At 66.1% G+C, this 26,703-nt stretch overlaps 6 protein-coding genes across 12 annotated transcripts; 3 read left to right on the top strand and 3 right to left on the bottom strand.

Moving 5' to 3' along the window:
- Positions 1-89: 89 nt before the first annotated feature.
- On the top strand, positions 90-9,991 carry LOC102563801 (ubiquitin-conjugating enzyme E2 C). Of its 3 annotated transcripts, XM_059713095.1 has the most exons (13): positions 90-227; positions 2,426-2,496; positions 3,295-3,391; positions 3,829-3,927; positions 5,387-5,455; positions 5,931-5,987; positions 6,125-6,186; positions 6,424-6,469; positions 6,970-7,028; positions 7,205-7,265; positions 7,606-7,677; positions 8,030-8,085; positions 8,303-8,549. In XM_059713095.1, exons 1-13 carry the CDS (start codon positions 141-143, stop codon positions 8,436-8,438), a joined length of 972 nt encoding a protein of 323 aa, XP_059569078.1. In that variant the 5' UTR covers positions 90-140; the 3' UTR covers positions 8,439-8,549. The 3 variants fall into 3 exon arrangements, with proteins under 3 accessions (XP_059569078.1, XP_059569080.1, XP_059569079.1); XM_059713097.1 differs by lacking the exons at positions 90-227; positions 2,426-2,496; positions 3,295-3,391; ... (3 more) ...; positions 6,125-6,186; positions 6,424-6,469 and adding exons at positions 9,007-9,034; positions 9,129-9,215; positions 9,327-9,531; positions 9,617-9,676; positions 9,798-9,991 and having other exon boundaries at positions 7,000-7,028; positions 8,303-8,913; XM_059713096.1 differs by lacking the exons at positions 90-227; positions 2,426-2,496; positions 3,295-3,391; ... (5 more) ...; positions 6,970-7,028; positions 7,205-7,265 and adding exons at positions 7,325-7,432; positions 9,007-9,034; positions 9,129-9,215; ... (1 more) ...; positions 9,617-9,676; positions 9,798-9,991 and having other exon boundaries at positions 8,303-8,913.
- Positions 9,992-10,045: 54 nt separating this feature from the next.
- On the bottom strand, positions 10,046-11,598 carry LOC106737369 (regulator of G-protein signaling 9-binding protein). The gene is made up of 2 exons (XM_014594527.3): positions 11,164-11,598; positions 10,046-10,795 (listed from the first exon to the last, which is right to left on the bottom strand). The coding sequence occupies exons 1-2, from the start codon at positions 11,330-11,332 to the stop codon at positions 10,308-10,310; spliced, it is 657 nt and encodes a 218-aa protein (XP_014450013.1). The 5' UTR covers positions 11,333-11,598; the 3' UTR covers positions 10,046-10,307.
- Positions 11,599-12,200: 602 nt separating this feature from the next.
- TNNC2 (troponin C2, fast skeletal type) lies at positions 12,201-15,167 on the bottom strand. 2 transcript variants are annotated; one of them, XM_059713104.1, is made up of 6 exons: positions 15,096-15,167; positions 13,896-13,947; positions 13,395-13,538; positions 13,186-13,300; positions 12,767-12,903; positions 12,201-12,520 (listed from the first exon to the last, which is right to left on the bottom strand). In XM_059713104.1, the coding sequence occupies exons 1-6, from the start codon at positions 15,096-15,098 to the stop codon at positions 12,489-12,491; spliced, it is 483 nt and encodes a 160-aa protein (XP_059569087.1). In that variant the 5' UTR covers positions 15,099-15,167; the 3' UTR covers positions 12,201-12,488. The 2 variants fall into 2 exon arrangements, with proteins under 2 accessions (XP_059569087.1, XP_059569088.1); XM_059713105.1 differs by lacking the exon at positions 15,096-15,167 and adding an exon at positions 14,403-14,427.
- Positions 15,168-15,785: 618 nt separating this feature from the next.
- On the top strand, positions 15,786-18,652 carry SNX21 (sorting nexin family member 21). The gene is made up of 3 exons (XM_059713094.1): positions 15,786-16,485; positions 16,616-16,761; positions 17,075-18,652. The coding sequence occupies exons 1-3, from the start codon at positions 16,194-16,196 to the stop codon at positions 17,744-17,746; spliced, it is 1,110 nt and encodes a 369-aa protein (XP_059569077.1). The 5' UTR covers positions 15,786-16,193; the 3' UTR covers positions 17,747-18,652.
- Positions 18,551-21,748, bottom strand: ACOT8 (acyl-CoA thioesterase 8). The gene is made up of 6 exons (XM_019484150.2): positions 21,556-21,748; positions 20,640-20,776; positions 20,307-20,532; positions 19,548-19,705; positions 19,043-19,234; positions 18,551-18,911 (listed from the first exon to the last, which is right to left on the bottom strand). The coding sequence occupies exons 1-6, from the start codon at positions 21,663-21,665 to the stop codon at positions 18,793-18,795; spliced, it is 942 nt and encodes a 313-aa protein (XP_019339695.2). The 5' UTR covers positions 21,666-21,748; the 3' UTR covers positions 18,551-18,792.
- Positions 21,749-21,997: 249 nt separating this feature from the next.
- On the top strand, positions 21,998-26,669 carry ZSWIM3 (zinc finger SWIM-type containing 3). Of its 4 annotated transcripts, none has more exons than XM_059713089.1 (4): positions 22,230-22,319; positions 22,720-22,887; positions 23,004-23,178; positions 24,045-26,669. In XM_059713089.1, exons 3-4 carry the CDS (start codon positions 23,135-23,137, stop codon positions 26,026-26,028), a joined length of 2,028 nt encoding a protein of 675 aa, XP_059569072.1. In that variant the 5' UTR covers positions 22,230-22,319; positions 22,720-22,887; positions 23,004-23,134; the 3' UTR covers positions 26,029-26,669. The 4 variants fall into 4 exon arrangements, with proteins under 4 accessions (XP_006260200.1, XP_059569072.1, XP_059569073.1 ...); XM_059713091.1 differs by lacking the exon at positions 22,230-22,319 and adding an exon at positions 23,583-23,671 and having other exon boundaries at positions 22,722-22,887; XM_059713090.1 differs by lacking the exon at positions 22,720-22,887 and having other exon boundaries at positions 22,231-22,319.
- Positions 26,670-26,703: the final 34 nt, after the last annotated feature.

Here is a 26,703-nt window from a genome sequence, read left to right as displayed (position 1 = left end):
TGCCCCGCCCCTTCCCAAGATGGCGGCCCCGACGGCCCGTTGCCATGGCGGCGCGCCGCTCTTCCGGCGCCGCTCGATGACGTTGCCCGCAGACTCGGGGAGCGCCGCTTCCGGGTGCGACGGCCCGCGCCGCAGGCGGGATGGGGGCGGCCCGAGACCCCGAGCAGCCGCCGGGCCCGCCCGGGGACGAGGGCCCGCACGAGGGCGACGGGCAGCTCGTCAGCACGGTGAGACCCCACCCCCCCGGGCTGCCCCGCCGTGCCCCCCGGTCCTGGGCCCCGGGCTGCTCCTCCCCCCTCCATAGCCCCCCCGGAGCTGCCCCCCTCCGTATCCTCCTCAGTCCTGTCCCCCCTCCACACACCCCCCACCGGGGCTGCCCCCCTCCCCCCCCGCAGCCTGGGTCCTGGGGTCCTGCGCAAGCCCCCACCCGCCAGCTGTCCCCCCCCTATACCTCCCCCCAGCCTGCCCCCATCCATGCCCCCCCAGTCCTGGGCCCCAGTCTATTCCTCCCCCTCCATAGCCCCCCCCGGGCTGCCCCTCTTCATAGACTCACAGAAGTCGGGTGGGGCGGGACCTTGTAGATCTTCAGGTCCGACCCCTGCCTGGGCAGGAGAGAAACTGGGCTCAAGTGACCCCAGGCAGGTAGGCATCGAGCCGCTTCTTAAAGACCCCCAGGTAGGAGCCAACACCACTTCCCGTGGAAGTCGGTTCCAGATCCTAGCCGCCCTGACTGAAGTAGTTCCTACAGATGTCTAATCTGAACCTACTCTCCCACGACTTGTGGCCGTTACTCCTTGTTATCCAGCGGGGTGCTGGGGGAAACAAGGTCTCCCCCAAACCCTTCTGGTCCCCCCAGTGAGTTTATAGACAGTCACCAGATCCCCCTCAGCCTTCTCTTGTGAAGGCTGAACAGGTTCAGGTCCCGTAGCCTCTCATTGTAGGGTCTGCCCTGCTGTCCCCGGATCATGCAGGTGACCTCCTCTGGCCCCTCTCCATGCTGTCCACATCCCTCCTGAAGTGGGGCGCCCAGAACTGGACGCAGTACTCCAGCTGCGGCCTGACCAGTGTCGTGCAGAGGGGGAGGATCACCTCCTTGGCCCTACTTGAGATGCACCTGTGGATGCACGATAGGGTCCGGTTAGCCCTGCCGACCGTGACCTCGCGTTGTCGGCCCATGTTCATCTTGGAGTCAGTGATGACTGCAAGATCCCTTTCTGCCTCCGTGCTCTTGAGAAGGGGGTTTCCCATCTTATAAGTGTGCTGCCGGTTACTACTGCCCAAGTGCAGCACCCTGCACTTGTCCGTATTGAAACACATCCTGTTTTTGTTAGCCCACCCCTGCAACCTGTCCAGGTCTTGCTGCAGTCTTTCCCTCCCTACCAGCGTGCCCACCTCACCCCAGATTTTGGTATCATCAGGTCACAAATTTGAACAGGTTGCTTTTCACCCCGTCGTCTAAATCGCTGATAAAGAAATTGAACAGCACGGGCCCAAGGACCGAGCCCTGGGGGACTCCACTGCCCACTTCCCCCCAGGTCGAATATGACCCGTCCACCACCACCCTCTGAGTACGACCCTTCAGCCAATTAGCAATCCATCTGACTGTGCAGGCATCGATGCCACAGTCACCTAGTTTTTAATGAGGATGGGGTGGGAGACAGTGTCAAAGGCCTTGCTGAAGTCCAGAAAGACTACATCCACGGCCACACCTGCGTCCAGTGCTTTTGTGACCTGATCGTAAAAGGCAATCGGGTTGGTCTGACATGACCTGCCCCTAACAAAACCGTGCTGGTTGCCCCTCAGCATCATCCATATCCTCCCCAGTCCTGTCCTCTCTCTATACCTCCCCCCGGGGCTGCCCCCTCCATGCCCCCCCGGTCCTGGGCCCCAGTCTTCCTCCACCCTCCACAGACCCCCCCCCCGGAGCTGCCCCCCCAGTCCTGTCCGTCCACCCCCCCGGGGGCTGCCCCCCCTCCATATCCTCCCCAGTCCTGTCACCCCTCTATACCTCCCCCGGGGCTGCCCCCCTCCACACACCCCCCTCCAGGGCTGTTGTCGTCCCCCCGTCCGTCTGTCGTCGTTTCCCCCCCCCCCCCCCCAACGGTCTGGGTCTCAGAGTCCCGCGTGAGCCCCCACCCACCAGCTGTCCTCCTTCTATACCTCCCCCAGAGGCTGCCCCCCTCCCCCCACACAGCCTGGGTCTCAGGGTCCTGCGCGAGCCCCCACCCACTGGCTGTCCCCCCCGTCACCCCGCCGCAGCCTGGGTCTTGGGGTCCCACGCGAGCCCCCACCCATCGGCTGTCCCCCCTCTATACCTCCCCCTGGGGCTGCCCCCCTCCACACACCCCCAGGGCTGTCGTCCCTTCCCCCGCGGCCTGGGTCTTGGGGTCCCACGTGAGCCCCCACCTGCCGGCTGTCCCCGCAGAGCCCCTGGAACATCATGATCAAGCACCGGCAGGTGCAGCGGCGCGGGCGGCGCTCGCAGATGACCACCAGGTAAGTGCGGCCCCCATTGAGCCCAGGCCATGCCCCTGCTGCAGAGGAAGGCCACCCCCCCCATCCCCCCCCGTGCAGACCAGGTTGGGCAGGGGGAATCCCGTCCTGCCCCCCTGGGTTTGGAGCGGGGGCAAGACCCTCCAGCCTGGCCCCTGCAGGGTTGGTGCTGGCAGGAGCTTTGGCACCGCCCTGCCCCACCTAAAGACAGGCTTGGCCCGTGGCTGGGTCGGCGCTGTCGGGCTGCTGGCTCACTCCGGCTGGAAGGGGAGAGTCCTGATGCTGTCCTCAGCCTCTAGTGCAGGGGTACACAACATTTTTGTGCCTCGTTTCCAAAATACCTGCAACCTCAACTCGAGAGATGTTGGCGGGCCAGGGCAGATGGCGTGGGAGCTGCGAGGGTACAATCCTTGTAGCGGCATGGACCTGGCCCCTTCCCCACCCTCCGCCCAGAGGCACGTGTGCCAAGCAAAATGCCTTTGCGCGCCACACTCTGGTTCCCGTACCGGGGGTTCCCTATCCCTGCTCCAGCCCCTCGGGCACTGCTGACAGGTTGAGAAGGGAGCTGTATCGATCCCTTCTCTTAGCAGGCCAGGGTTTCAGAGCTGCTGGTAGCTCAGGTGCCAGGACAGAGAAGTAACAGGCTGGCAGTCTGGTGACTTGTTAGGTGCAGAGACCTCTATGCTCTCGTCAGAAACCATGGGACTAGAGGGCATTTGGTGCCCCAGCACGCTAGAGAAGAGATGGGGAAGTGGGGGTCAGCATGGCAAAGCTTGCTGGTAGAGCTTCCCCTGCATTCAGCTTCACAGATCCCATGGTCTCCATGGACTTGCTGCGAGCTGTTCTACAACCGAGCATCAATGAGGAGATCCAGAACGTCTTCAACAAGTACATGAAGGTAAAAGCTCTAGAGGAGAGAGGGGCTTCCTCTGCCTCCAGCCTGTGAGGTTATGCCCTGTCCCTGTGAGCCCCCAGCCTGCGGTCACATGTCGCTCTGTCCAGGCCCAAAGGGCAGATGCCCAAAGTGCTCCTGCCCCCTTCCAGAGGGTTTAGACACACATTGAGGGCATGTAACAGGAGTTCTGCGTGGGGTGAGGGAGGCTGGAGGTTGATTCTTGGAAGGGAACAGAACTGCCCCCTCCTTGGAGCATCCAGCAGAGTCTGAGTCCCAGGATGCAGGGCTGACCTGACCACAGGTGGCTGCAGGGCTGCTGGCTCCTGACTGTGCCTACCTGCGAGCTTGTGCTGAGGGCAGAGGCCTGTGCAAGGAGACTGCCGGGGAGAGGGGCAATGCAACCAGCATCGCTCTCGCCCTCCCGGGGGGTCCTTCTCCAGTTCTTCCAGAAAGCAGCGAGCAATGTGCGAGAGAACGTGGGGGAGGAAGTGGACTCAGAGCAGCTGATCCAGGAGACGTGTCGGAACTGCCTGGAACAGGTAGGCGCATGCCGTTGCCGCAGGCTGCAGGGGCCCAGCCCCTGAATCACCAGGGAAGAGCCGGGTGAAGGCAACAACCGCTTGACCCTTTAGTCCCTGGAGGACACAGCAGTGTGAGCCAGGCCCCCCAGCTTCACTGCTTGAGATGTCCATGCCGACATGCATGTGTATCTGTGTGAAGTAGTCACCACTTGTGTGGATCGGCCAGTAGGGGCACTTTTTGGAGCTGCAAGCACTTCTCTCCAACGCCTGCTCTATGCTGACTTAAGCTAGGGGAGGAGGGGGGCCAGGGCTGTGCAGCCAGCATGAGCTGCTTCTCTGGCTCCGCCTGGGCCAGCCTGACACACAGCCAGCAGTGCACAGGGAGCCTCAGCAGAGCTTCCATCCCCAGGATGATCTGGGCCCAGCCATGACATGCCTAGCGGTGCACTGGCTGCATCTGGCCAGGTGGCTGTGACCCTTCATTTCAGGGCACTGACCCTGCACTACCCTCTGCTCCCAGATCAGACTAGTGCAACACAGTTCAAGTGGCTTTGCAATTGGGATGGAGGCTCAGACAAGCGGATGCAAATTGGAGGCTCGTGTTTTGCAGAGCGAGGGACACCCCTGAGGTTCTGGTGCCTATGCTGCCTGCCCACTTGTCTGCAGGGGGAGTTTACAGAAGTGGTCATGACCTGTGCAGCCCCTCCTGGCCTGTGACGGCTCTCTGTGCCAAGCAGCCGTCCCAGTGGCCAGCAGAGGCATGTAGGCTGAATCCCCTTGTTGAAAGAGGAGGGGCTGCTGGCTGAGCCATCTCTGTGGGCTACTGGAGCTTCCTCTCCCTCCTTAATGGTCTGGAATTAGCCTGGATATGGGGACCACATGGGCACGTTACAAAAGCCCTCCTGGCAGGGTTCTGGAGCGGGTGCTATGTTCCCCAGAAAGGGGAAGTGGTGGGCAGGAGCCCTCTGTGTGGGAGGCCAGCCAGCCAAGTTCCCATCCGAAAGAGGATTTGGAGGCTACAGGACAGGGGTGAGCGTGGTTACGTGTGAGGAACTTGAGAGCCTTGGGGAGGGGGATTGTGTACTGTGCGACCTGAGATGCAGAGCTGTGAGCTGGCTTTTGGTTTGCTGAGGGAGGAAGTAACCCCTGTGGGGTCAGCTTTGCCTTCCCCCTGCGAGAGCCCGTGCCCTGGGCAGCCCATTCTGGCCTGTTCCGTCAGAACCCTCCCTGCCCTGAAAAACCTCTTACTTGTCTAAGGGAGGTGATAGGGCCCTGGGGTCAGAACCTGGGTGGGCAGCGTTTGTTACTCCAGGGAGCTACGCCAAAGGCAGCTCCGAGCAAATCCCAGCAGTGACTGCAGCCCATGGGGAAAGAATCTGTTCCACCTCCAGCCCTGTGCCCCCTTCTGCCTCTGTCTGGGGGCCTAGAAGCAGAGCAGCCTCCAGTGGTGCCCATAACCCTTCCCTCTCTCCCCTAGGCCAAGCTGCTGTTTTCTGATGGCAAGAAGGTGATCCCCAGGCTGACCCACGAGCAGCCGGCACCCAAGGTAGACCCTGCTGTTCATCCCAAAAGGCTGAGCTTCCTCGGGTATCTGGGGCAGGACTGCTGCTGGATGGCCTTCTAGGGAGTGTCCAGCAGGAACTAGGCAAGGCCTATGGCCATTCTTACACACTGCTTTTGATGACTGAGGGAGACCCTGGGGTGTGGCAGAACAGGGGTGTCCTGGGCAGTGTGTCCTAGTCCTGCCACACGTCTGCAGGGGAAAGTGTGGCATCACTGGGCTCTGTCTGCTCCCCTGTTGTGCCAATGAGGTGGGGGGGCAGGTGGAAAGAGGGGGACGGGGTGGAGAGGACTTGCGCATAGCAGCAGGTCCCGGGCCTGGTCATGGATTTGGGCAATCAGCATCCCATGTGCCCATGTGGGGCAGCATCCGGATTTCTCCTTCCAACTTTGGTCTGGATGGCGGGGGGCTGGGGATGGTGTAAAGGACTGTGTTCACCCATTGCTCACTTCTTTGCCAGCGTGCCCGGCAGGTGGAGGAGGAGTCCAGTCGGCGAGGAAGCCCCGTTCCCAAGAAGGTAAGAGGATTCCCCAGCAGTGCCGTCTCTGTTGCCCATGTTCCCAGAGAGCCACTGGAACTGCACGTGGCTAAAGCAGCCTGCCCGGCAGGGAGCACACACACCCAGGTGCATGATGGAGAGCTTCTCTCTTCCAGAGAAAGGGGCGGCCTCCTGGACAGAGCCTGTTGAACGACCGTGGGACCGCGGGCATGGCCACGTAAGTGTAGGGCTGAGTTGGGAGTGGAGAGCAGAGGCTGCCCTGGCACCCAAGGGCAGGGGGGCTTGAGCAGTCAGCTTACACTCATCTGGTGTCCCTTGCCCAAGTGGCAGCTGGGAGAGCGCTCCCAGCCAAGGCAGCTTGTCCCCCAAGGCAGTCCCTAGGGTTCTGTCCCACACGGGCCGCTTGGGCTGATTCCTCCAGGAGTTCATCCCTGCTCTGGCTTTTCCTCTGCAGGTGGAAGCTCAAATCCTCAGAGCTGCTGCGGCGCGACGGGCCAAAGGTAGGTGCCCATCCCTTGCCCATCCCTGTTGTGGCTGGGGCAGTAGTGCTTGGTGAAGTCTCGCTGCCTCTCCCGCTCTCAGCAGACAAGGCTGGAGTGATGTCCCTCCACTGTGTGGCTTGTTCTAGGCCGTGCTTTGCCCTGCTCTGTCCTTCAGTGCATGGGACAAGGGAAGCCCTTGCCTGCCACCTGCCTACCCCAGAGCCTCTGCCTGCTCCCTGGCATAGCCTTGTGGCTCAGGTGACTTGGAAGCCTCCCGGCTGGGTGTACTGGACTCCAGGGCAACTTGCTGTGCCTGGGAGGCCCGAAAAGCTCCACTGCCTGTTTCACCGGCCAACCGGGAGACTTGTTTTCTCCTCCATGGAAACCTGAGCCTGCAGTGAGCTGTCCCCCTAGAGCAGGGGCCCACTGCAGACATGAGGGAAGGGGGTCGGAGGTTGCAGGGGGGCTGATCTGTGCCTGTTCAGACTAATGTGTCCCCTTTCCCTGTGGCTCTGCAGTGGGATCCTTCCCGGCTGACTGAGACCACGACTTTTGTGCTGGGATCTCGAGCAAACAAGTAAGGAACTGTCTCTGGGGCAGCGGCAGGGCAGTGCTGCCCTCGGGGGTGGGAGCCTGCGGGAATCCTCTCACCAGGTAAATTCCTCTGAGTGGAGGAGAGTGTGGGCTCAGGGCAGGGGGAGCCTGCGGGCACCCTCTGCGCAGGCCTAACCCTGCTGCTCGTTCCTCTTTCAGAGCTCTGGGGATGGGAGGAACCAGAGGGCGGCTCTACATCAAACACCCGCACCTCTTCAAGGTCAGGCACCGCAGCGCCTTGCTTCCTTTGGGGCCTGCGCAGGGCTCTTGCAAGGGGGTGGGGACACGCATGCTCTGCCTCTCCCGTGCCTACGGGCTGTGCCATCCTAGAGCACACGTTCCTCAGGGCAGGGGCTCTGGCAGGTAGCGGGCACTTCCTCAATGCAGGTAAATGCTGCTGGGGCAGTGACTTCACCTGGAGCAGAGGCAGGATGGGGCCGTGCCCACGTGCTGGGAGACCCCTTCCTGGGACCCCTGTTGTGAGGGGCAGGCGTCACCGGGACAGTGACTGCACGCAAGGCAGCCACCAGCACTCAGCTCGGGCCTGTGCTCTGTTACAGTACGCGGCCGACCCCGAGGACAAGCACTGGCTGGCGGAGCATCAGCACATGAGGGCCACCGGGGGCAAGATGGTGAGTTCAGCCAGCCCAGCTCCTGCCGCCTGCGGCCGCTGGGGAGGAAGAGACACTAGACGGGCAGAGAGCAAAGGTTCCTGCCGCGGGCCAGGCTGGGCCGTGGCCCCTTCAAAGCAGTGCCTAACAGGGCCTCGGGGCTGGCCACGGGCAGCCACTGCCCAAGCCTGGGACTTCCCTGAGGGCGAGGGCCAGTGAGGTGGGTCCGCGCGATGCAGAATCCCCGCCCGCGGCGGGCCTGGCTGTGCACGAAGCCTGGAGCCCCGGCTCCTCCCGCAGCTCACGGGGAGGCCAGAGCAGCCGCGTGAGAGCAGAGCCGCTCCTAACCCCTCGTCTTCCACTTGCCCCGCAGGCCTATCTGCTGCTGGAGGAGGATATTCGGGACCTGGCTGCCAGCAGCGATTACAGGTGAGGCACGAGCCGCAGCTCCTTCCCTTCCTTGTAATTATTCTTTTAGACCCGGGTGGGGGGGGCCGGGGTGCCAGGAACACGGGGGCCGGGGCCAGGGCAGGGTGGCAGGCGCTGGGCGCTCGCGGGGCTGCTTGCTGAGCGCCCGAGCCGGGCGGGAGTCCCGGGGTGTCGTCTCTGCCCCGGCCCCGAGAGCTCACGCCAGGCTCCCCCTTAGGGGCTCGGTGGAGCTGAAGCTGGAGGAGCTGAAGCCGTTCATCCCCCCGGCCTGGATGACGGAGAAGATGCAGAAGCATATGGAGACGCTGCGCAACGAGGGCGACGCGCCCGCGGACGGAGCCCACGAGGCCTGAGCAGCCGCGTGCGCTCGCACCCATGGACTCACTGCTTCCCGGTGCCCCCCGAGCCCTGGCAGCGCCCGCGGCCCGCGCCAGGGGCAAATTGCAATAAAGGCTGGAACTGCTGCACTCGCGCGCGGCGTCTGCAGGGGCGGGGGGGACCGCGTCGTCCGGCCCGCTGGCCCTTTAAGAGCGCCCCCTCTCCCCCCCCACAAGCCGGAAGACTGTCGTCACCTCCGGGCGGCCAATGGCGAGCCCCTGACGTCTCCCCGCCTGCCGCGAGCCGCGATTGGCCGGCTCGAGCCGCTGGCGCCGTGGATAGGCCGGCGCCTGCCGGTTGGCCCCATTCAAACGCTGCGCGGGCGCGAGCGACGGCGGCCGGCAGCGCTCAGTCCGCCATGGCTTCGCAGAACGCCGACCCCGCCGCGCCGGCCGCACGCAAGGGCCCCGAGCCCGGCGCCGGCCCCGCCCGCGGATCCGTCGGCAAGAGGTGGGGGGGGCGGCGGGGCGGGGCGTGGGGGGGGGCCCGCGGGGCGGGGGGGGTCCGGCCCGTCTGACCTTGCCCCCCCGCCCCCCCCCACAGGCTGCAGCACGAGCTCATGACGCTGATGGTGAGTGGGGGCGGGGCGGGGCGGGGCGGGGCGGGGGGCGTCCTGGGCTGACCCCGGCCCCTCGCCCCGGCCCTGACCCCGGCCCTGTGCCCAGATGTCGGGGGACAAGGGCATCTCGGCCTTCCCCGAGTCCGACAACCTGTTCAAGTGGATCGGCACCATCGACGGCGCGGCCGGCACGGTGAGCGGGGGGAGGGGAGGGGAGGGGAGGGGGCTGCCCCGACCCCTGACCCCGCGCCTGACCCTAACCCTGACCCCGCGCTGCGCGCCCCCCCCCCCCCCCCGGCCGCAGGCCTACGAGGGGCTGCGCTACCGCCTGTCCCTGGAGTTCCCCAGCGGCTACCCCTACAACGCGCCGGCCGTGCGGTTCCTGACGCCCTGCTACCACCCCAACGTGGACGCGCAGGGCAACATCTGCCTCGACATCCTCAAGGACAAGTGGTCGGCGCTGTACGACGTGCGCACCATCCTGCTCTCCATCCAGAGCCTGCTGGCAGGTGAGGCCGGCCCCGCGGGGCCCCGGGGCGGGCGGGCGGGCAGGGGGGGGCACCCGCGCGGCCCCTGACCCCGCTTTCCCGCCAGAGCCCAACGTGGACAGCCCCCTGAACACGCACGCCGCCGAGCTCTGGAAGAACCAAGCAGGTGAGCGTGCCCCGGGCGGGGCGGGGCGGGGCGGGGTGTCGGCGGGGCGGGGCGTCGGCGGGCGGGGCAGGGCCCCACCCCTCCCTCCCTCCCTCCCTCCCAACCGCCCGCTCTCCCGCAGCCTTCCAGAAGCACCTGCGGGAAGCGTACGCCAAGCAGGCGAAGAGCCAGGAGACCTGACGCCCGTCGCCCGCCCGCCCCCTCGCCGCCCGCCCCTGCGTGTGTCCGGGTCCGTCCCCTGTATCATAGGCTGTCGTTAAGTTAATTCTGCCGTCGCGCCCACGGTTAACGTATAAATAAACGCACGTGTTTTTATTGCTGCTCCTCGGCCCGGGTCCGTCCCCTCGGGCTGAACCCCAGCCGGCAGCAGCCTGGTCTGCTCCAGCCCCCGGGGAGGGTCCAGGCTGGGGGGCGCTCGGGGCAGGTTAGCTCGCCTGGGCACCAGGACGCCGCGGGGCGGCTGGTTCCAACGCACCGAACACGGGCGGCAGGACGGAGCCGTTTATTGCTCCCTCGGCCTTTCCTGCACCCAGGCGCCGGGCTGGCTCCTTCCCGCCCCGTGGGCCTGGGCCTGCCCCGCACCGGGACCCCCCCTCCTGGGGGGCACCAGAGCCCCACTCCCTGCACCTGGTCAGGACACGGTGCAGCAGTGCCCGGGCGCCTCCATCCCGCCTGGCATCTCACCGCCCACCCCCTCTGCCTCTGCCTCAGCAGCGGAGCTGCGCTCGGCCCAGGCCGCCTCCGTGGCCTCCACAGTCCAGACAGGGATGTTGAGGCTGGTCTCCATCTCCGTCAGCATGGCCCCCACCTGCGCCACGCGCTCCTCCAGGCCGGGGCCCGCGCCTGCCTGCTCTGCGCCCAGGATCCTGCCGCCCTTGCGGCTCGCCCGTCGCCAGCTCCGCGCGGCCCCAGCGCCGCCCCGGCCGGCGATGCCTGTGCGGAGCGGCTGTGGCCCGCGGCCCTGCAGGGGGAAGAGCTGGCTGAGGTGATGGGCTCGGCGCAGGTCCTGCTGGAAGAGCTCCAGCGCCGACAGCAGCTGCACCCACAGGCGCTCGAGCTCCAGCTGCTCCTCGGGGCCAGGCACGGGCCGCAGCCCAGCCTCCAGCTGCTGCCGCAAGCCTGCGGGACCAAGGAGATGCCGTTGTCGGTCCCGCGGCACTTGCCGGGGCAGCGCTCCCCCAGGAGACAGCGGGGGGTGGCCCTGGCTGGCTACTCGGGGCCCCGCTCGCCCAGGCCTGGCCAGTGCTGCTCCCTGCAGGAGCCTGCCAGGCTGAAGGTGTCCTGCCTGCCCGCCCGAGCAGTGCCTGGGGTGCAGCATCCCCTCCGCTCTCCTCCAGGGCGGGGAGGGGAGCGGGGCTGCGGTGAGGTTCATGTTGGTGTGGGGGGGATAGTCCTATGCTGGGCCCTTCGCCCCCTGCTCCACCCCTGCCTGCGCTGCACCCAGCGTGGGATGGGGTACCACCCGCCAGGCCCCGGGGGCCCCTTACCCGTGCCGAGCTCCTGGGCCTCCTTGCCCCTCTCCTGCAGCTCCTCCCTCAGCTGAGCGCAGTCGGCCGCGCTGCCCAGGAGCAGCGCTAGCTGCCGGTGCCTGGCGGTGACCCTGCCCAGGGCGGCGTGGGCAGCCGCACACTCCCCCACGGGCGCCCGCGAGGCCATGTTGGTCCCCCTGGCGGGTGCGCAGCTAGGCCTGGCCGACCTGGGAGTCGCTCCCTCAGCCTCTGTGACTGCTGTGCCTGCGCGGGACGGCAGCTTGCTGGGGGAGGGCACTGGGGTCCTGGGAGAGCGGGGGCATGTTGGGGCAGCGAGGCAGGTCACAGCTGCACTCTTGCTTTCCCTCGTTAGCGTTAACCCCCCAGGCCCTGAGCGGAGGTGGCGCCAGGCTCTGGCAGCTTGCCTCTGCCGGCAGGGAGGGGACGCGGGGCCCAGGTGCTACCAGGCTCCCGGTTCCCACGGCCATGCTCGGAGCTCGGGTGCCCTGGCCAGCACTTGGATCCCTTCCTGAGCGGAGCCGGGACCCCTCCAGACCCCCGAGCAGGCTCCCCAGGGGCTGTGACGTGAGAACAGCCTGGCCTGTGTGCCCCTGGGCCTGGCTCCCACCAGCCCCTTGTGCTGCATGGAGGCGGCCCTGTGCTAACGAGCACCGTCTCCATGGAAAATCTGAGCTCACTGCTGGTCCGGGCTCCGGCAGCCGCGGGTAGGAACGTGGCCCTGGGCCCGAGGCCTGCAGGCTGCCTTGGCCCTGCGGCCTCGGCCGGCGCACCCTTGTGTCGCCAAGGGCAGAGCCCGGCCGGGGCTGGCTGCACGACTCCCAGGCTCGGCTCCAGGGCTCAGGCCCCCGGAGCAGGCAGGCCGGCTCCAGGGCTGGGCTGGGGTCCCTGGGGCGTAGCTGCGTTGCCTGGCCCCCAGACTTCCACCCTGCTGCTTCCCTGCAGCCCCCCACGAGGCGCTGGGGCTGGCACGGACCAGAGCGCACCAGCCCCGCCTGCCCCAACGCACGCCCACAAACGCCAGGTCAGACCCCCGGTCCCGGCCAGTGCAAACCTTTTGCCCATTTAATGAGGCTCAAATATAAACAGCACTTTACAGACTAGCGGCAAGGGGTGAGTGGGCGGTGGGAGGGGAGCCAGTCTGGGGCTGTGGCCCCGCGGGAGCCGTGGCGCTGTACGGAGCAAGCTGGAGCACACGGAGTCCAGGGGGGTCCGGGAGGGCCAGGCGCTGGGATGAGAGGCTGCTTCCAGGCAGGGCTGAGCGTCGCTGGCAGGATGGAGCAGGGCTGGAAGCGCTGGCCTGGCTTGGAGGAATGTCTGGTCCTTTACTGCACACCTTCCATCATCTTCAGGAACTCTGCAACCCACCAGCCACCGTCAGTGCTGGCCCAGGGGCCGCGTCGCACCGGCTTGCGACACGCATGGGGGACCCACACCCCCCTCCCCGCAGTCCATGCACACGGGCTGCGTTGGTGCAATGCACTGCTCCCCATGGGTGGGTGCAGGTGCCGGCTGGGCCCCCGGCGGCTGGGTGGCAGCAGCTGGGAGCGGGGCCCCTGCGGGCTCGGAGCAAAGCGCGAGGGCCACGCGGAGCTGCGCTCACCATCAAAGTCGATGCGTCCGTCATTGTTCTTGTCCCCGTCTTTCATGAGCTCCTCAATCTCCTCCTCGGTCACGTGCTCCCCGGAGGCCCGGAAGATCTCGGTCAGCTCCTCTGCATCGATGTAGCCGTCCGCGTTCCTGGGGCCAGAGGCCAGAGTTGGGGCAGGGCATGCAGGGGGCAGGGGCTGTCTGGGCCAGGGGTGCGGGCACCAGCCCGGTGCAGCTGGGCAGGAGGCCAGGACGGGACTCGGGAAGCCAGAGGGACGCGGGCTTGTGCCGTGAGCTGGGGCACTGGTGCCACAAAGGCCCCGGGCACCGTGCCAGCAGCCGGGCATTCCCGTGGGATGTGGCAGGGCTCAGCTGCAGGGCTGGGGGACACAGGTGAGCGTGGCCTGGCCATGGTGGGTGCCCCCCACTCACTTGTCGAAGATGCGGAAGCACTCGGCCAGCTCCTCTTCAGACTTGCCCTTGGCATCCTCTTTCATCTGGCGCACCATCATGACCAAGAACTCCTCAAAGTCGATGGTGCCGCTGCCTGCGGGGGGGGAACCCGTGCACACGGTCAGAAGCCGCCTGCGCCCGGTCAGGAGCCGCCTGCACCCCCCCAAGACCAGGAAGGCTCCGCTCACCATCCTCATCCACCTCCTCTATGATGGCGTCCAGCTCCTCCTTGGTGGGGTTCTGCCCCAGCATCCTCATCACGGTGCCCAGCTCCTTGGTGCTGATGTCACCACCGCCATCCGCGTCGAACATGTCGAAGGCGGCCTTGAACTCTGCGGGGTAAGGGGGGTCAGCGGGGCAGCAGGGAGCTCGCATGGCCCCATGTGCCTGCAGGTTGCCCCCCTCCTCCCAACCTGGGGGCAACTGCTCCAGCAGCCTCTGCCCTGCCCGCCTTTGTGCCCAGCTACCTCCACCCTGCAGCTGCTTGGCTCTGGGATGCCCTGGGATGTGGGGCCAGGCAAGGAGAAGCCCTGGTGCCTCTCCAGGCTCGGGAACAGGTCACTCCAGCCGGCGCCGCGCCCCTCCCGGGAGTAGCCAGCGCCTGGCGGAGCCGCGGACACGGAGCAGATCTGCCCCCACGCCCCATCCCCCCCACTCCAGCAGGCTCCGCGTGGACTGGTGACACTCACCCGCAATCATTTCCTCGCTGAGGAAGGCCCGGGCCTCTGCCTGCTGGTCAGTCTGCAAGGCGAGCACACAGCCGCGTCACCCGCAGCCCCTGCTCCGGCACTAGCAGCGCAGCCAGCCAGACCCTCGTGTGTCGTGTGGCATGGATGCTGCCGGGGCTCTGAGCGAGGCCGGCCTGGGGCGGCGACCACTGCGATCTGCACTGGCGCCAGCCCTGCCTGAGCGCGTGTTGCCACATCCTGGAGCGGGGGCTCCCCTGAGAGAGCCCTGCAGCGCCAGGCCTTGTCGGGGGGTGTGAGCCACCTCCCAGGCCCCACGCACGCGGACTCCTCTCCCTCTCCAGCTGGTCGGGCTGGGCATTAAGCTCCGCAGCCCGAGCCAGGCTGGTCCCTGCCCAGCCCCTGCGGCCTGTCCTGCCCGCAGCTGCGTGTTGGCCAGGGCGCGGTGGCTATTCTTAGCCGCGTCTCAACTCCCCATATAGGGGCCGGCAGGTGCGGGCGCCTCAGCACCTGTCAGTCCGGATTGAGTTACTCCTTGAGAGCCAGGCCCAGGCAGCTGCGGCGGCTGAAGACGGTGTCTTGTGACTCGGAGCTCAGCTTACACCCGCGCCCGCCCTTCCCAGCGCTCGCCTGTGCCTGACCGCGGCCAGTCCCCTCGCCGCCTCCTGCGCACCCAGCCGCAGCCCGTGTCTTCTTGCCCCGCAGCCCTGTGCCCCGTCTGCCCGGTGGGTCCGGGGGCCCTGCAGTGTTCCCTCTCCCGGCAGCGTGAGGAGGCAGCTCTCCTCGTCCACTCGCTCCACCAACCTCCCCGCAGCAGCCAAGCCAGCCCGCGCCCGTCGGACACTGATCCGGACATTGCAGCCTGGCTGTTCCCAACCCCCCAGCTCCCTCCTCCCTGACCCCTCCCGCCTGCCCCTGGTCCTGCACAACCCGCCGGGACGGCCTCCTGCCCCCCAAGCCTGCCATGCAGCCGCCCCGGCTCATCCCTTGGGGAGCAGCAGGGCCCGAAGCACAGCGGGAGCCACAGGGGACCCAGCAACTTCCTCCCGGGTACCATGCCGGCCGGCCCGCGGCCACGTGCCCTGCAGCAGAGCCGGGCGCTGCCTGCACGTGCCTCCAGCGCATGAAGCCAAGTGTGCAGGGGCCCCGTGCCCCAGGCACTCCCTGCCACAGCCACGGCCACACCACAGCTGCCCTCCTCACCATTTTGGCTGGTCACCCCGAGGGCCCGACACAGCCGCCGCCTTCTGCACCAAACAGACCCCAAAAGCTTCCCCTCCGCCCCTGGCCCCCCAATTTGTACTGTCCGCGCCCTGCACGTTTCCCCCCCACACCGCGCGATTGGCCACAGGTGGGTGCCCCCGTTTGAGCAGCCTATCGGACACCCCGCTCCGCTCCCGCACGCCACGCTGGCGGCAGGGGCATTTTACCTAATTTAGCAAAAGCTTTATTGGCCGAGCGCCGGGGACTAGAAGTGGGTCAGGGCGTCGGGAGCAAGACGCAGCCCCCCCAGGGGGACACTGGAGACCGGGCAGGGAGCTCTGCACCACCCCCTGCGCCCACCTGCCAGGGCCGGCCCCGGGGGCAGAGGGGTGGAAATGGAGCCGCAGCCAAGGAAGAGCCAAGGAAGCCGGGGCTGCAAGGGCAGCGCCTGGCCCCTTCCCCCGTGGCCTCTGGCGCGGGGCTGCAGCTGGCAGAGGGGCGGGAGGGCGGCGTGCGGGGAGCGGGGGCAAGCCTTGCTCTGCAGGGCACGGCCCCCGTGCCCACCCGCGAGGGCACGGGGCACTGGTGGCGGCAGCACCAGGCCGGGATGCGCCGTGCCCTCCCCAGGGACACTGCGGGCGGGGAGAAAGGGCCGGGCAGGCGCGGGGCGGGGGTCCCTGCGGGCTGGGGCAGCTCCTGGGGCGCCCCGGTGTTTACACGGGGTCCGGTTGCGAGCCGGGAGCGGGCGCCGGGCCGAGGAGGGGCCGGAGCGACGGGAGCAGCTGGGCGGCTCCGCCCGGTATTAATAGACATTCCTAAGAAACGCCGGCGGAGGGAGCGGCGCCGCGCTAAATAAGGCAGCGGGCGCGGGCTGGGCCGGCCGGGCGGGGGCGGGGGGCTCCGCGGAGTCCGCACTGACTCCGGAGCGGGATCGGGATCGGGACCGGGCTGCCCGCGCCTGGATCCGGGTTCCCGGGCGGAGGCGGAGCCGGGCAGGGAGGGTCCGAGGAGGAGCCGCGGCCCGGCGGCCATCGCAGCCCGGTGCTGGTGCCGGTGCCGGTGCCGGTGCCGGTGCCGCGGGGAGCGGCGCCCGCAGCCATGGCCGCCCGCATCCTGCACCGCCTGCGGCACGCCCTGGAGGGCGCGGGCGCGGGCGCGGGCGCGGGCGGCGGCGCGGGGCCGGGGCCCGAGGACTGCCCCGAGAGCTCGGAGCTGGAGGATGACACGGAGGGGCTGTCCACGCGGCTCAGCGGCACCCTCAGCTTCTCCAGCCACGACGAGGACGGGGACGAGGACGGGGACGAGGGCGAGGACGGGGATGGGGGCGAGGACGGGGGTGACCAGGCCGCCCCGGGGCCGCCGGGAGACGCCGCAGCGGCGGGGAGCGGAGGCGAGTGGCCGGGCAGCGGGGGGCCCGGGCCCAGGCCCGGGGCGGTGGCAGGGGGCCGAGGGCAGGGGCTGGGCAGAGGCCGGCGGGGCTCCTGGCAGGTGCGGGCAATAGCTGCCTTTGCCCGGTGCAGGCTGGAGCGAGCGCCCGGGCAGCAGCCTGCTGACACGCCAGCTCCAGGACCTGTGGCGGAGGTCGCGCAGCTCGCTGGTGCCGCAGCGCCTGCTCTTCGAGGTCACCAACGCCAGCGTGGTCAGCGAGCGCTCCTCCAAATACGTGGTGAGTGGCGCCCGCGGGCAGCGGGGCTCAGGCCTGGGCCTGGGCCGGCACGGGGAGCAGACGGCCAGGGCAGGGGTCTGGCGCTGACTCTTGTCTCTGTCTCTCCCTGTGCTGCTGGGACGGTGCCGGCGGCTCAGACGAGCCTCAGGTAACTATCGCTGCTGGGTCCGGCTGCTGCCGCCCCCGCCTGCCCTTTCCTGCTTGGCGCAGCCCCCCGGGGCCGCGGTGCCTGCGGCCTAGCCCGGCCTGCCTCCTGCTGCCTCGCCTGCCGCAGGGGTGCTGGCCCTCACGCCCCCGCTCCGCTCTCCCGCAGCTCTACACCATCTACCTGATCCGCTCGGGCCAGTTCGACAAGGCGCCCGCCATCATTGCCCGGCGCTACTCGGACTTCGAGCGCCTGAACCGGCGCCTGCGCGGGCAGTTCGGCAGCGACCTGGCAGGCATTGCCTTCCCCCGCAAGCGGCTGCGGCGCAACTTCACGGCCGAGACCATCGCCAAGCGCAGCCGCGCCTTCGAGCAGTTCCTGTCCCACCTGCACGCCATGGCCGAGGTGCGGCGCTGCCCCGCCTTCCTGGAGTTCTTCTTCCTGCGCGACCTGCAGACTGCGCAGCGCCTCACCTGCAGCGGCATGTACCGCGAGGCCCTGGCCGCCTGGAGCAACGCCTACCGGCTGCAAGACAAGCTGGCCGTCTGCAGCTCGGGCCGCTTCCTGCTCACGTTGGCCGGCCTGGCCGTGTGCCAGCAGGAGCTGGACCAGCTCGGCGAGGCGCACCGCCACTGCGAGCAGGCCCTGCAGCTGCTGGAGACCCAGCACGGCCACCCGCTGCTGGGGCCCTTCCTCCAGGCCCACGTGCACCTGTCCTGGAGGGTGGGCAAGGACAAGCGCCGGTCGGAGGCCCGGCTGCAGGCCCTGCAGGAGGCAGGGGTGGTGCTGGACCAGCAGCCCTCCCTGAAGGAGTTCCTCATCAAGGAGACGCTGGACTGAGGCCGGGGGGCCGCAGCGGCAGGTGTGCTCGGGACGGGGAAGGCAGCCTGGCCGGCCCCAGGCCTGGCCCTGCTGGAGAATGTGGCCAGCATGCCGCTCCGCTGCTGGGCTCCTGGGAGAAGCCCTTCAACAGCTGGCCCTAAGGGCTCGTTCCCTGGGCTGGGGACTCGGCCCCCCTGCGCTCGGGGCTGCCGGAGCTCCCCGGTGGGCGCTGCTGGGACCAAGGAGGTTCCAGACGGGATGGTCTGGCGCCAGGCAGACAGGCCTGGACAGCTCTGGCCAGACCCGGGGATTGTGCTGGGGGCTTTGAACCGTGGGACTTGAAGTCTTGGTAGGAAAAGGGACAGGGACTCTCCTCCCCTCCCACACCCCCCCAGGGGGCAGATCCCTGCCTAACAGCCCCAGGCCAGCTGCCCTCCTATTGGCTGATTGCCAGTCCTGCGCTTTTGCCCCTGCTTAGGTAGGAGTCCTCCTCCACGCCGGGGCCTGCCAGGCTCTGCAAACCACACACGGACCCCTGGAGCCCAGCTCCACGTATCCAGCGAGTCCGTATGCAGCCAGGGGCAGCGCTGGATGCAGGGTGGGAACAGGAGAACTGAGAAAGGGAAGCAGTGTGCACTCTGCACCAACAACCCCCAGCCAGGCAGCTCTGCAAGAGGTGCTCAGCAGTGGCCAGGGCAGAGCAGCCCCAAGCCAGGATCTCCCCGTGCCACCCCCCACCCCCTCCATGGTCCCTGCAACTGTGCTGGGGGCACTGCCCCGCTGGGCACAGCCGGGCACGAGGTACCGACTCCACGCAGAAGCTGCCGCAGCTGCTTTATTAGAAGGGGGGAGGGGGAGCGAGGCAGAGACAGCAGCTGCCAGTCCAGTGTGTAACTAACCATCAATAAACGTGACGCAAGCGCAGCCCGTGTCTGCCTGCACCCGCTGTGCCACCACTGCCCAGCAGCACGGAGATCCAGCTGGCTCCAGCCCTCCGCTGCTGCCCGGGCTCCGCATCAGACCTGTGCCCACTTCCAGACAGGGCAGCCTTTCCACAGGGGCAGCTACAGCTTGCTCTCAATCGGGGTCTCCGCCACCCTGATGACTCCTTCCTGTGCGCAGGTGACGGCCAGGACCCCGTCCCTGCGCCACAGGCGTCCGTGCACCAGCCCTCGGCTCCCGCCTGCCGAGAGAAGGGACAACTGTTACCTGGGAGCCCCTCAGCTCCCCTGAGGGTGTGGGCGGACCTGCCCCAGCACTGCGGGGCTGAGGGAGGGGGACCTTGGCTTTCTGGGGGGCCAGGCCCAGACTCACCGGCCCAGGGGCTCTCGCACTCGTAGAGCATCCAGTGGTCGGCTCGGAAGGGCGCGTGGAACCACATGGAGTGGTCCAGGGAGACCATGAACTCGACCGTGTGCTGCCGGTGCGGGAGCAGGGCGGTGCCCAGGAAGGCATAGTCGGAGATGTAGGCAGCAACACAGCAGTGCAGCTTCATGTCGCCCTCCCCTGGAAGGCAGTGGCTTAGCGCACGGGGCCAGGGGCCCGCGGGACACGAGCCATCGTGCCCGGAGCAGGGGGTGGGGCGCAGAGCCGAGTTCCTGGGGTGCCTGCAGGACGTGCCAAAGCAGCGGCCCTGACCACTGTCCCCTCCTGCGGTCCCGGTGCCATGCCTGGAAGCCAGTATTGGCTGACTCAGCCCTGCCCAGGCCTCGGGGACAGCGAGGGCTCCAGGCCAATGCTCTCTGCTTGCTCTGGTGCTAGCACTGCTCGTGGAGTGGGGCCAAGGAGCAGCTTTGGCCCAGCCCCAGGCAGGACTCACCGATGTAGCCACGTGCCCGCACCCAGAACAGCTGCTTGGGCTCCTGCGGCTGCCAGTGGAACACATCTGGCGGATTCACGGGCTTGAGCTCAATGGGCACGTTCTGCGCCAGCATCTTGTTGAGCCCCTGCCGGTATTTCTCCACCAAGTTGGGATCCCTGCAAGACAAGACACGGGAGCTGGGTCCCCGCAGGGGTGTCAGCTGCTGCTCTGCCCTGCACTGCCCTGCCCTGCCCTGCCGGGGCCCTCGCTCCCCTCCCACCACCTTTGTGAGCAAGACCCCAGGCCGCGGCGCCAGGGCCCAGAGCAGAGCTCTGGCTGGGGCTGCTGGCATGAACCCCGGCGCAGGGAGATGGGGGCGTCCCACGCAGGTGCCGCGGTGCAGCAGTGGGAGAGGAACCTGCTGAGAGCAGCAGAGAAGCCGAGGCCTCGGGGAAGAGGGGTCGTTCGCTGCTGCGACCGCAGGGATTCCCGCCAGCCGCGGAGGGAGAAGTAAGTCCTGGCCGGGCAAGAGCAAAGCACGAGGAGGAACTGTTTGTCCTCAGCCTGTTTCAGGTTCTGCCTTCCCCTAATTACTACAGCTGGGGGCAGCCGCGTCTAGATGGAGGGGTTCTGTCATTGGGGCTCACCTCTCGCGGGGCTCGGGGCCCTGTCACGCTGGCCTGGCCCCCGCCGCGGTACTGACGCCTCGCCTCTGCCAGCTGCACGTGAGGGCCCGAGGGGTCCCCAGCACCCGTCCCGCTGCGCCCGCGCACTCACTGCAGGTACTTGTGGATGAGCTCGTCCCACGTCAGCAGCTCCTCGGGGGCCGGCACGGCAGGCATGGCGAACTGGTGCTGCACGGGGCTGGGCTGGGCCCGCTGGAAGGAGGCCTGGCAGATGAAGATGGGCTTCCCGTGCTGCACGGCCTTCACGGAGCGCACTGAGAAGCTCCTCCCGGTGCGGGTGCGCTCCACCTGGTACAGCACCGGCACGCCGGGGTCCCCTGCGCCGGGAGCAGCCGCGTCACCCCGAGGGGCCTGGCGCTGGGGTGCCCGCCCTGCGCCCCTGTTCCCCAGCTGGGCAAACTGAGGCCGAGGCCCTGGCTCTTACCGGCGCGCACGAAGTAGCAGTGCAGGGAGTGCACGTGCATGTCCTCGCCCACCGCCCGCGCCGCCGCCACCAGCGCCTGCCCCACGATCTGCCCCCCGAACAGCCGCCGCGTCACCGGCACCCAGTAGTGCCGCCCCCTGCAGGGACACGCCCGCCTCAGCCCCCCATCCCAGGGTGGGTGGGCTGGGGCTTCCAGGGGGCATCCCAGGGTGGGGGCAGGACAGCCCAGGGTGGGGGTGGAGCTTCCAAGGGTCATCCCAGGATGGAGGTGGGGCATTCCAGGTGGGGGCAGGGCTTCCAAGGGTCATGCCAGGATGGAGGCGGGGCATTCCAGGTGGAGGCGGGGCTTCCAAGGGTCATGCCAGGATGGAGGCGGGGCATTCCAGGTGCAGGCGGGGTCCAAGGGTCATCCCAGGGTGGGGGCAGGGCTTCCCAGGGTCATCCCAGGGTGGAGGCGGGGCATTCCAAGGGTCATCCCAGGGTGGGGGCAGGGCATTCCAGAGTGGAGGCGGGGCTTCCAGGGGTCATCCCAGGGTAGGGGCGGGGCTTCCAGGGGGCATCCCAGGGTGGAGGCAGACCATCCCAGGGTGGGGGTGGGGCTTCACAGCACAGAGGCGGGCCCTCCAGGGGGTCATCCCAGGATGGAGGCGGGGCATTCCAAGGGTCATCCCAGAGTGGGGGCAGGGCATCCCAGGGTGGGGGCGGGGCTTCCAGGGGGTCATCCCAGGGTGGGGGCGGGGCATCCCAGGGTGGGGGCGGGGCTTCCAGGGGCATCCCAGGGTGGGGGCGGGGCTTCAGAGCGCAGAGGCGGGCCCTCCAGGGGGTCATCCCAGGGTGGGGGCGGGGCTTCTGGGGACCGGGCTTCCAGGTGGTCGTCCTAGGATGGGGGCGGGGCCTCCCCAGGCGCCCCGCGCACCGGAAGAGGTCGAGGTCGAGGCGCTCGAGGCTGAGGACGCTGGTGACCAGGACGCTGCGCAGGTCTCCGGCGCCCGGCCGCTCCCCCTCGGCCCCCCCGGTCTCCGCCATCTTCCGCAGTCCAGCGAGGCCGGGGCTGGCCGGACGTCCCGCCCCCGCTCGCCGGGCCCCGCGCACTGATTGGCGCCGGCCGCTGCCACTCAGCCACCACCCTCGGAGAAGTAGGAAGTGGGCGGTTCCCGGGCGGGTGTGGGAGGGGCACGCCGATTGGACGCCGCCGCTGCTCGTCCCGGCTCACGTGACCGCCAGCCGCGGGCCGATTGGTGGAGCCGCTGCCGCTCTGTCCCTGCGGCCCCTGATTGGCCATCGCGCGGCGGGGGGCGGTGCTCGGGCTGGGTTAAGAGGCGCGGGGCGGAAGCGGGCCCCAGTACAGGGGAGCGGGGTGCAGCGGGCGGCCCCGACCTGCCCCGCGTAGCAGTGGGTGCAAAGGTAGGGCAGGAGCACGAGGCAGGGCTGGGAGGCGCTGCCAGGCTGGTGGGGGCGGCCAGGGCGCAGCAGAGGCGTCGCCTGCACGAGGGGCCGCGGCCCAGCAGGACGCCGGGCGGGCGCCATGGAGGTGGGCTCCTGCTTCAAGAACTACGAGGACTTCAAGGAGTGCTTCAGCACCTACAAGAAGGAGAACCGGTGCCACTACGGCCTGAAGACCTGCACCTCCGTGCGCTTCTACAACCGCCGCCACGGCACCCGCATCCGCGAGGACATCACGTAAGTGCCCACCCGCTGGGGGCGCCGCTAGCGCCGCGTTGCAGGTGACTCGGGGCAAGCGATGATGGGTGGAGGCCACGGGGTCGTAACCAGCGCGCCACGGGGGCGCCCGCGGTCCCTCGAACACGCGCGCGGAGCCAGCGGGCGCTGCCCGGCGACGCTCTGCTCGGACATGGGCGCGAAGCAGCCCCCGGGGCGCTCCGGGCCAGAGCCTTCCTCCTGGTCGGGTGCACACCGGCTTGGCGCGGGCCAGGAGGAGCCGTGGATGGAGGGGCGCGGGGCACGGAGCAGCAGGAGGCCGTGGGGGCCTCGCCCCACCAACCAGGTGTCTTGGCCGGGCGGTGCTGGGAGCAGCCCTGGGCCCTTGACCTCACGCCTTTGCCATGTGACCCGCCTGCAGGACTCTGTCTCGCTCCCGTCTAAAGCCGTTGCAAGCAGCTGAGACGGTCGCCATGAGAGCGGTCACGGCGGTGGCTGGTTTTGAAGCGCATCCTCTTAAATGCCTTGGGATGGAAACTGCCGTAAGAAAGACGGTGCCTGGGCCTCTTGCAGTGCTTTTCATCCCCAGGTCTCGGTGCTCTCCACTTTCCTATCCCCATTTCACAGATGGGGACGGGGGCGCCGGGCCTGGACGTGGCTTCTCCGAGTCACGCTGCAGGCCGCACAACCTGGAACTTCTCTCAGCCCTCCTAGGCCCCGGTCCAGCTTCGTGTCCGCTTAAGAGCTCTTTACCTGCCTGTTCGAACGTGATCTCTTGTGCCTGGACCACATCTGGTCGAAAAGTCGTGGCCTGCATTTTCAAGCCAGGGGGTACAATGGTGTGTGCTAAACGTGGAAACAAATACCAGGTTCCTGCGCGGTGAGTTTCTGCTGCGCTCCAGTCAGTTGAAGAACCTCGGCCAGTTCTGAGTGTGTGCACCATCGCCTCTTAATTACAGAGCATCTCTCTGCTTCATTAACATGTTCTCTCATTTCCCTCCTCACCCATGTGTAGCATCCCCCCATCTTTTACGGAGATCTTCCTCTGCAAGCGGGCCTCTGTCTCTAGTTTGTGTCGCAGGCTCTCTCCCTGCCGTTTTCTGTACCAGGTTTTAACGCTGATCTCTGAGGCGATACCTTTACGAAGGCATGCTGGTTACTTCTGATTTCACGCATTCATCTTTTCCTAAGGACGCTCTCTGTGTCGACTGCAGTGTCTATTGGCATTCTCCAGCCACTTCAAAATTAATAGATTTTAATATTCTTTCTGTTGCACTTTGCGAGGCCTGATTCTGCAGCCGTTATTGATGCGAGAAATGCTCCAGGAGTATTGGCCTGATACCACTTCTGTAGAAACCAGTGGATCTAGTCACGTGAGTAAAGTCTGCAGGATCAGAGCCTAGCTCCTTCACTCTTCAGGGCTGCTTTCAGAAGTGATGGCGATGATGATCTGTTTTCAGTCTTGCTGCCTCTGTGGCCTGGGCAAGTCAGAAACAAACATCAGATGCACCACCAGAAATGAGGGCTTGGTGCCAAACGTGGCAGTAAATTTAGTCTTGTATCTGCTGTGTTCAATGACGTCTTTCTGAGCCTTTCTAACACCTTTTGGTTACGACCTTTATATTACGTCCTTCTCATGTGTTCAGTCCTTGGATACGTGGGCAGGCAAGTGAGCGAGCAGTGCTAAACTCTGCTACTCCAGAGCTATATCCTGCTGATTTTGCTAACTTTTCTCCTCTTCCCTAGGTTCATGCTGGTGAAGTTCTGTTGTATCCGATCGCGGGAATACAGTAAGAAGAGGAAACAAGAGCCCAACTTGTGCCCTGCTTACTTTGTCTTGCAATATAATGAGGAGATTGACCGGCTGGTGATCACGGAGCTGAACGGTAAACACGTTCATGTCGAGCCAGGAACTCCCATGGTTCTTACAGGCTCTTCTCGGGTGACAAGAAGAGCCAGCTCCACGATAGATGACAAACCTGCAACAAAACTGCGTAGACAACAAGAAACTAAGGCAGAAGACTGTGAAACAGCTGGCAAGGACTCTGCGACACCTGACAGGACTCCAGACAGGTCTTCTCCTCTGCTCAGTAAGGTTCCTGAGGCAGTCAAGGAAAATGCCTCTCCCTCAGCTTTAGTGAAGGTTGCTGAAGTCATGAAAAACTTCCTGAGGGTGGACATGGGGTCATTGGCTTCGATCAGCGTGGGCAGCAGCCAGGAGCTTGACAGGCTGAACTTCCAGACCAGCAAAATGAAGAGCCTGTTTGTCAAGTTCTCCGAGAGCCTCTTGCTGCACAGGGTGCAGAGTGAGAGAGGACACGTGCTTTATGCCTTCCTAGCAGAAAGCAAGGACCGAGTGGGGAAGCTGGTTCATTTTGCTGTCCTCAAGGAGGACACTGGGGAGAACGTGAGTAAAATGCTTACAGTCTTCAAGGAGTTCAATCCAGAGTGGCAGAAAGTCAAGGTGGTCTTTGTGGACATGGCCTTCCTTCACAAAGCCACCTTGCAGGAGCTCTTTCCGTCGGCCAAAGTGCTGCTCTCCGTTTATCACACTGCCCAACTCCTAGAGAAGAAGGTAGAGGAAGCAGAAGTCTCTTCTTCCTTCAAGCGTAATGTGACACTAGCTTTGAGGGAGGCTGTCTTTTCCCCTTCCAGCCCAAAGCTAGATGGCTTGTCTCAGCTGGTGAAGCGCTTGGTGGACAAAGAGTTCTTTGACTCTCTTCAGGCCAACTGGTTCTCCTGTGAGATGCTGTGGTACTTGCATGCAAAGAAAGGTCTCCTTTCCTGCAGCACCTACATGGACAGTCTGGACTTCATCACCCATAAACTATCCACTCTCTTTAGCAAGCGGTCGCCACTGGAGACGAGCATCCTTCACTTTGTCGAATATGCAGACTGCTTTGACACCAAAGGCCTGGAAAACCTGAAGCAGGGTTTCTCGCCAGAGGATGGCCGGAACAGCCTCGAGAAGCCTAAAGCACGCACGCGTACCACCCCAAAACGTGCTCCTGATGCTCCGGTGCAGGCCCAGATCAGCTCTCCTGAGCCTCCCCAGCAGGTCATCAAGCAGGAACCAGCTAAGGCCACGGGCGCTATGCTGGCAGCTCTGCACAAGAGTTGCACTGACCTCAGCTACCAGCTGTACCTGAGTGAGTGGGAGGTGATGCAGAAGTCAACCAAGATCATCAGCATGAAGAACAAGATTGTAGTTCAGCTGTTAGAAGACACGCACCAGGTCAGCAAAGATTGCACGAGCTGCAGTTGTTACTTCCACTGTCGGTACCGGCTGCCCTGCAGGCACATCCTGTCTGTGCTGCATGCAAACAAGAGGGCAGTAGAAGAAGCTATGGTGTGCAAGCGCTGGCAGAAGAAGCATCAACACCCGTCAGGCTTGGGCAAGAACCTCCTGGACAACACTGAGCACTTAGCAGGTGCCCAGCCAGGGGCAGAAGAAAGGTCTGACAAAATCCAGTCCCTCAGCAAGGAGCTTGCAAACCTGCTTCTGCAGTGTGATGGGGAGGAGCTGGAAGAGCGCAGCTCCACGCTCAGAATGATTGTGGATATCTGGACTAAGTCCTCTGAGCCAGAGGAGGAAGATGAGAAACCCTTTACCTGCAGAAATGTGGGGGACCTGCCTTTCCTCTGGGTGAAGCAGGAGGAGATGGAGGTGGAGCCGGCAGCAGCAGCTTCTGGAGAGTCACCGACAGACACCAAAAAGTTGCTAATGTGAAGGGCGAAGCCTGCTGGGCGCGGACATGAAGGATGAACTGAGCTGTTCCTGGAGAGTTAATGGGTCGACCCTACCCCAGCCTCTTCCCCTCCCCGCTCTGTCCCAAGGAGATTCAGGGTTATGGTGAACTTGTAGGACTGTTAAAGATCCAGCTACGGAACATGAGACTTTCCCCGGCGCCTGGCCGTCGACTCCGCCTCCCAGCTCTGGCACCTATAATAGGGTAGTTCCCAGCTGGCCACCGTCTGTCCAGCCAGTAGTTTCCTGGCGCTAGGGCTGCGGAAGCCAGGCTAGCAATATCCCCTTTTTGGAGGGCTCTTCACCTGCTGTTCTTCCACAAAAGCCTAGGAAGGCCGGCCCAGCAGCGGGGCCCAGGCTCAAGGCGGTTAGTTTCCCTCCTTTGTTCATTTGATAGTTCTTGGTTTTTAAATCTGGAGTGAACTGGCTCTCGCTGCTCAGGCAACAGGAGAGTCGTTGGGGGCGCTGGGCAGAGCTGTGCAGCCTGGCGGCGGGGCCGCGGAGAGCTCGCTCCCCAGGGAAGTGCAATGCTGCGGTGGCTCCCGCTCTGCCGCCAGCAGCGCCCCTTTGCTGCTGTGTTCAGACCAAATGAATTGCGAATTATTAAAACATGGTTTCGGCTCCATAGTCATCCAGCCGTATTTCTCCCGGGCGGGG

This window comes from Alligator mississippiensis, chromosome 9, assembly GCF_030867095.1.
Source record: "Alligator mississippiensis isolate rAllMis1 chromosome 9, rAllMis1, whole genome shotgun sequence".
Classification (NCBI taxonomy): Eukaryota; Metazoa; Chordata; order Crocodylia; family Alligatoridae; genus Alligator; species Alligator mississippiensis.
Note: the sequence above shows the minus strand (reverse complement) of the source record. Positions and strands in the feature narration are given on the sequence as shown.

Coding starts and splice junctions, on each gene's coding strand:
- LOC102563801 (XM_059713095.1), top strand. CDS start 141: ATGGGGGCGGCCCGAGACCCCGAGCAGCCGCCGGGCCCGCCCGGGGAC. Junction 7,266..7,605: donor AACACCCGCACCTCTTCAAG/GTCAGGCACCGC, acceptor GCTCTGTTACAG/TACGCGGCCGACCCCGAGGA. Junction 8,086..8,302: donor GCTGCCAGCAGCGATTACAG/GTGAGGCACGAG, acceptor GCTCCCCCTTAG/GGGCTCGGTGGAGCTGAAGC.
- LOC106737369 (XM_014594527.3), bottom strand. CDS start 11,332: ATGGCCTCGCGGGCGCCCGTGGGGGAGTGTGCGGCTGCCCACGCCGCC. Junction 10,796..11,163: donor GGCCCAGGAGCTCGGCACGG/GTAAGGGGCCCC, acceptor TTGGTCCCGCAG/GCTTGCGGCAGCAGCTGGAG.
- TNNC2 (XM_059713104.1), bottom strand. Junction 12,904..13,185: donor TGCTTCCGCATCTTCGACAA/GTGAGTGGGGGG, acceptor CTCTGGCCCCAG/GAACGCGGACGGCTACATCG. Junction 12,521..12,766: donor CGGACGCATCGACTTTGATG/GTGAGCGCAGCT, acceptor GGTGGGTTGCAG/AGTTCCTGAAGATGATGGAA.
- SNX21 (XM_059713094.1), top strand. CDS start 16,194: ATGGCCGCCCGCATCCTGCACCGCCTGCGGCACGCCCTGGAGGGCGCG. Junction 16,486..16,615: donor CGCAGCGGCGGGGAGCGGAG/GCGAGTGGCCGG, acceptor TGCCCGGTGCAG/GCTGGAGCGAGCGCCCGGGC. Junction 16,762..17,074: donor AGCGCTCCTCCAAATACGTG/GTGAGTGGCGCC, acceptor GCTCTCCCGCAG/CTCTACACCATCTACCTGAT.
- ACOT8 (XM_019484150.2), bottom strand. CDS start 21,665: ATGGCGGAGACCGGGGGGGCCGAGGGGGAGCGGCCGGGCGCCGGAGAC. Junction 20,777..21,555: donor CTCGACCTCGACCTCTTCCG/GTGCGCGGGGCG, acceptor GTGTCCCTGCAG/GGGGCGGCACTACTGGGTGC. Junction 19,235..19,547: donor GCGGGCACGTGGCTACATCG/GTGAGTCCTGCC, acceptor ACTGCCTTCCAG/GGGAGGGCGACATGAAGCTG.
- ZSWIM3 (XM_006260138.4), top strand. CDS start 22,165: ATGGAGGTGGGCTCCTGCTTCAAGAACTACGAGGACTTCAAGGAGTGC. Junction 22,320..24,044: donor CGCATCCGCGAGGACATCAC/GTAAGTGCCCAC, acceptor CCTCTTCCCTAG/GTTCATGCTGGTGAAGTTCT.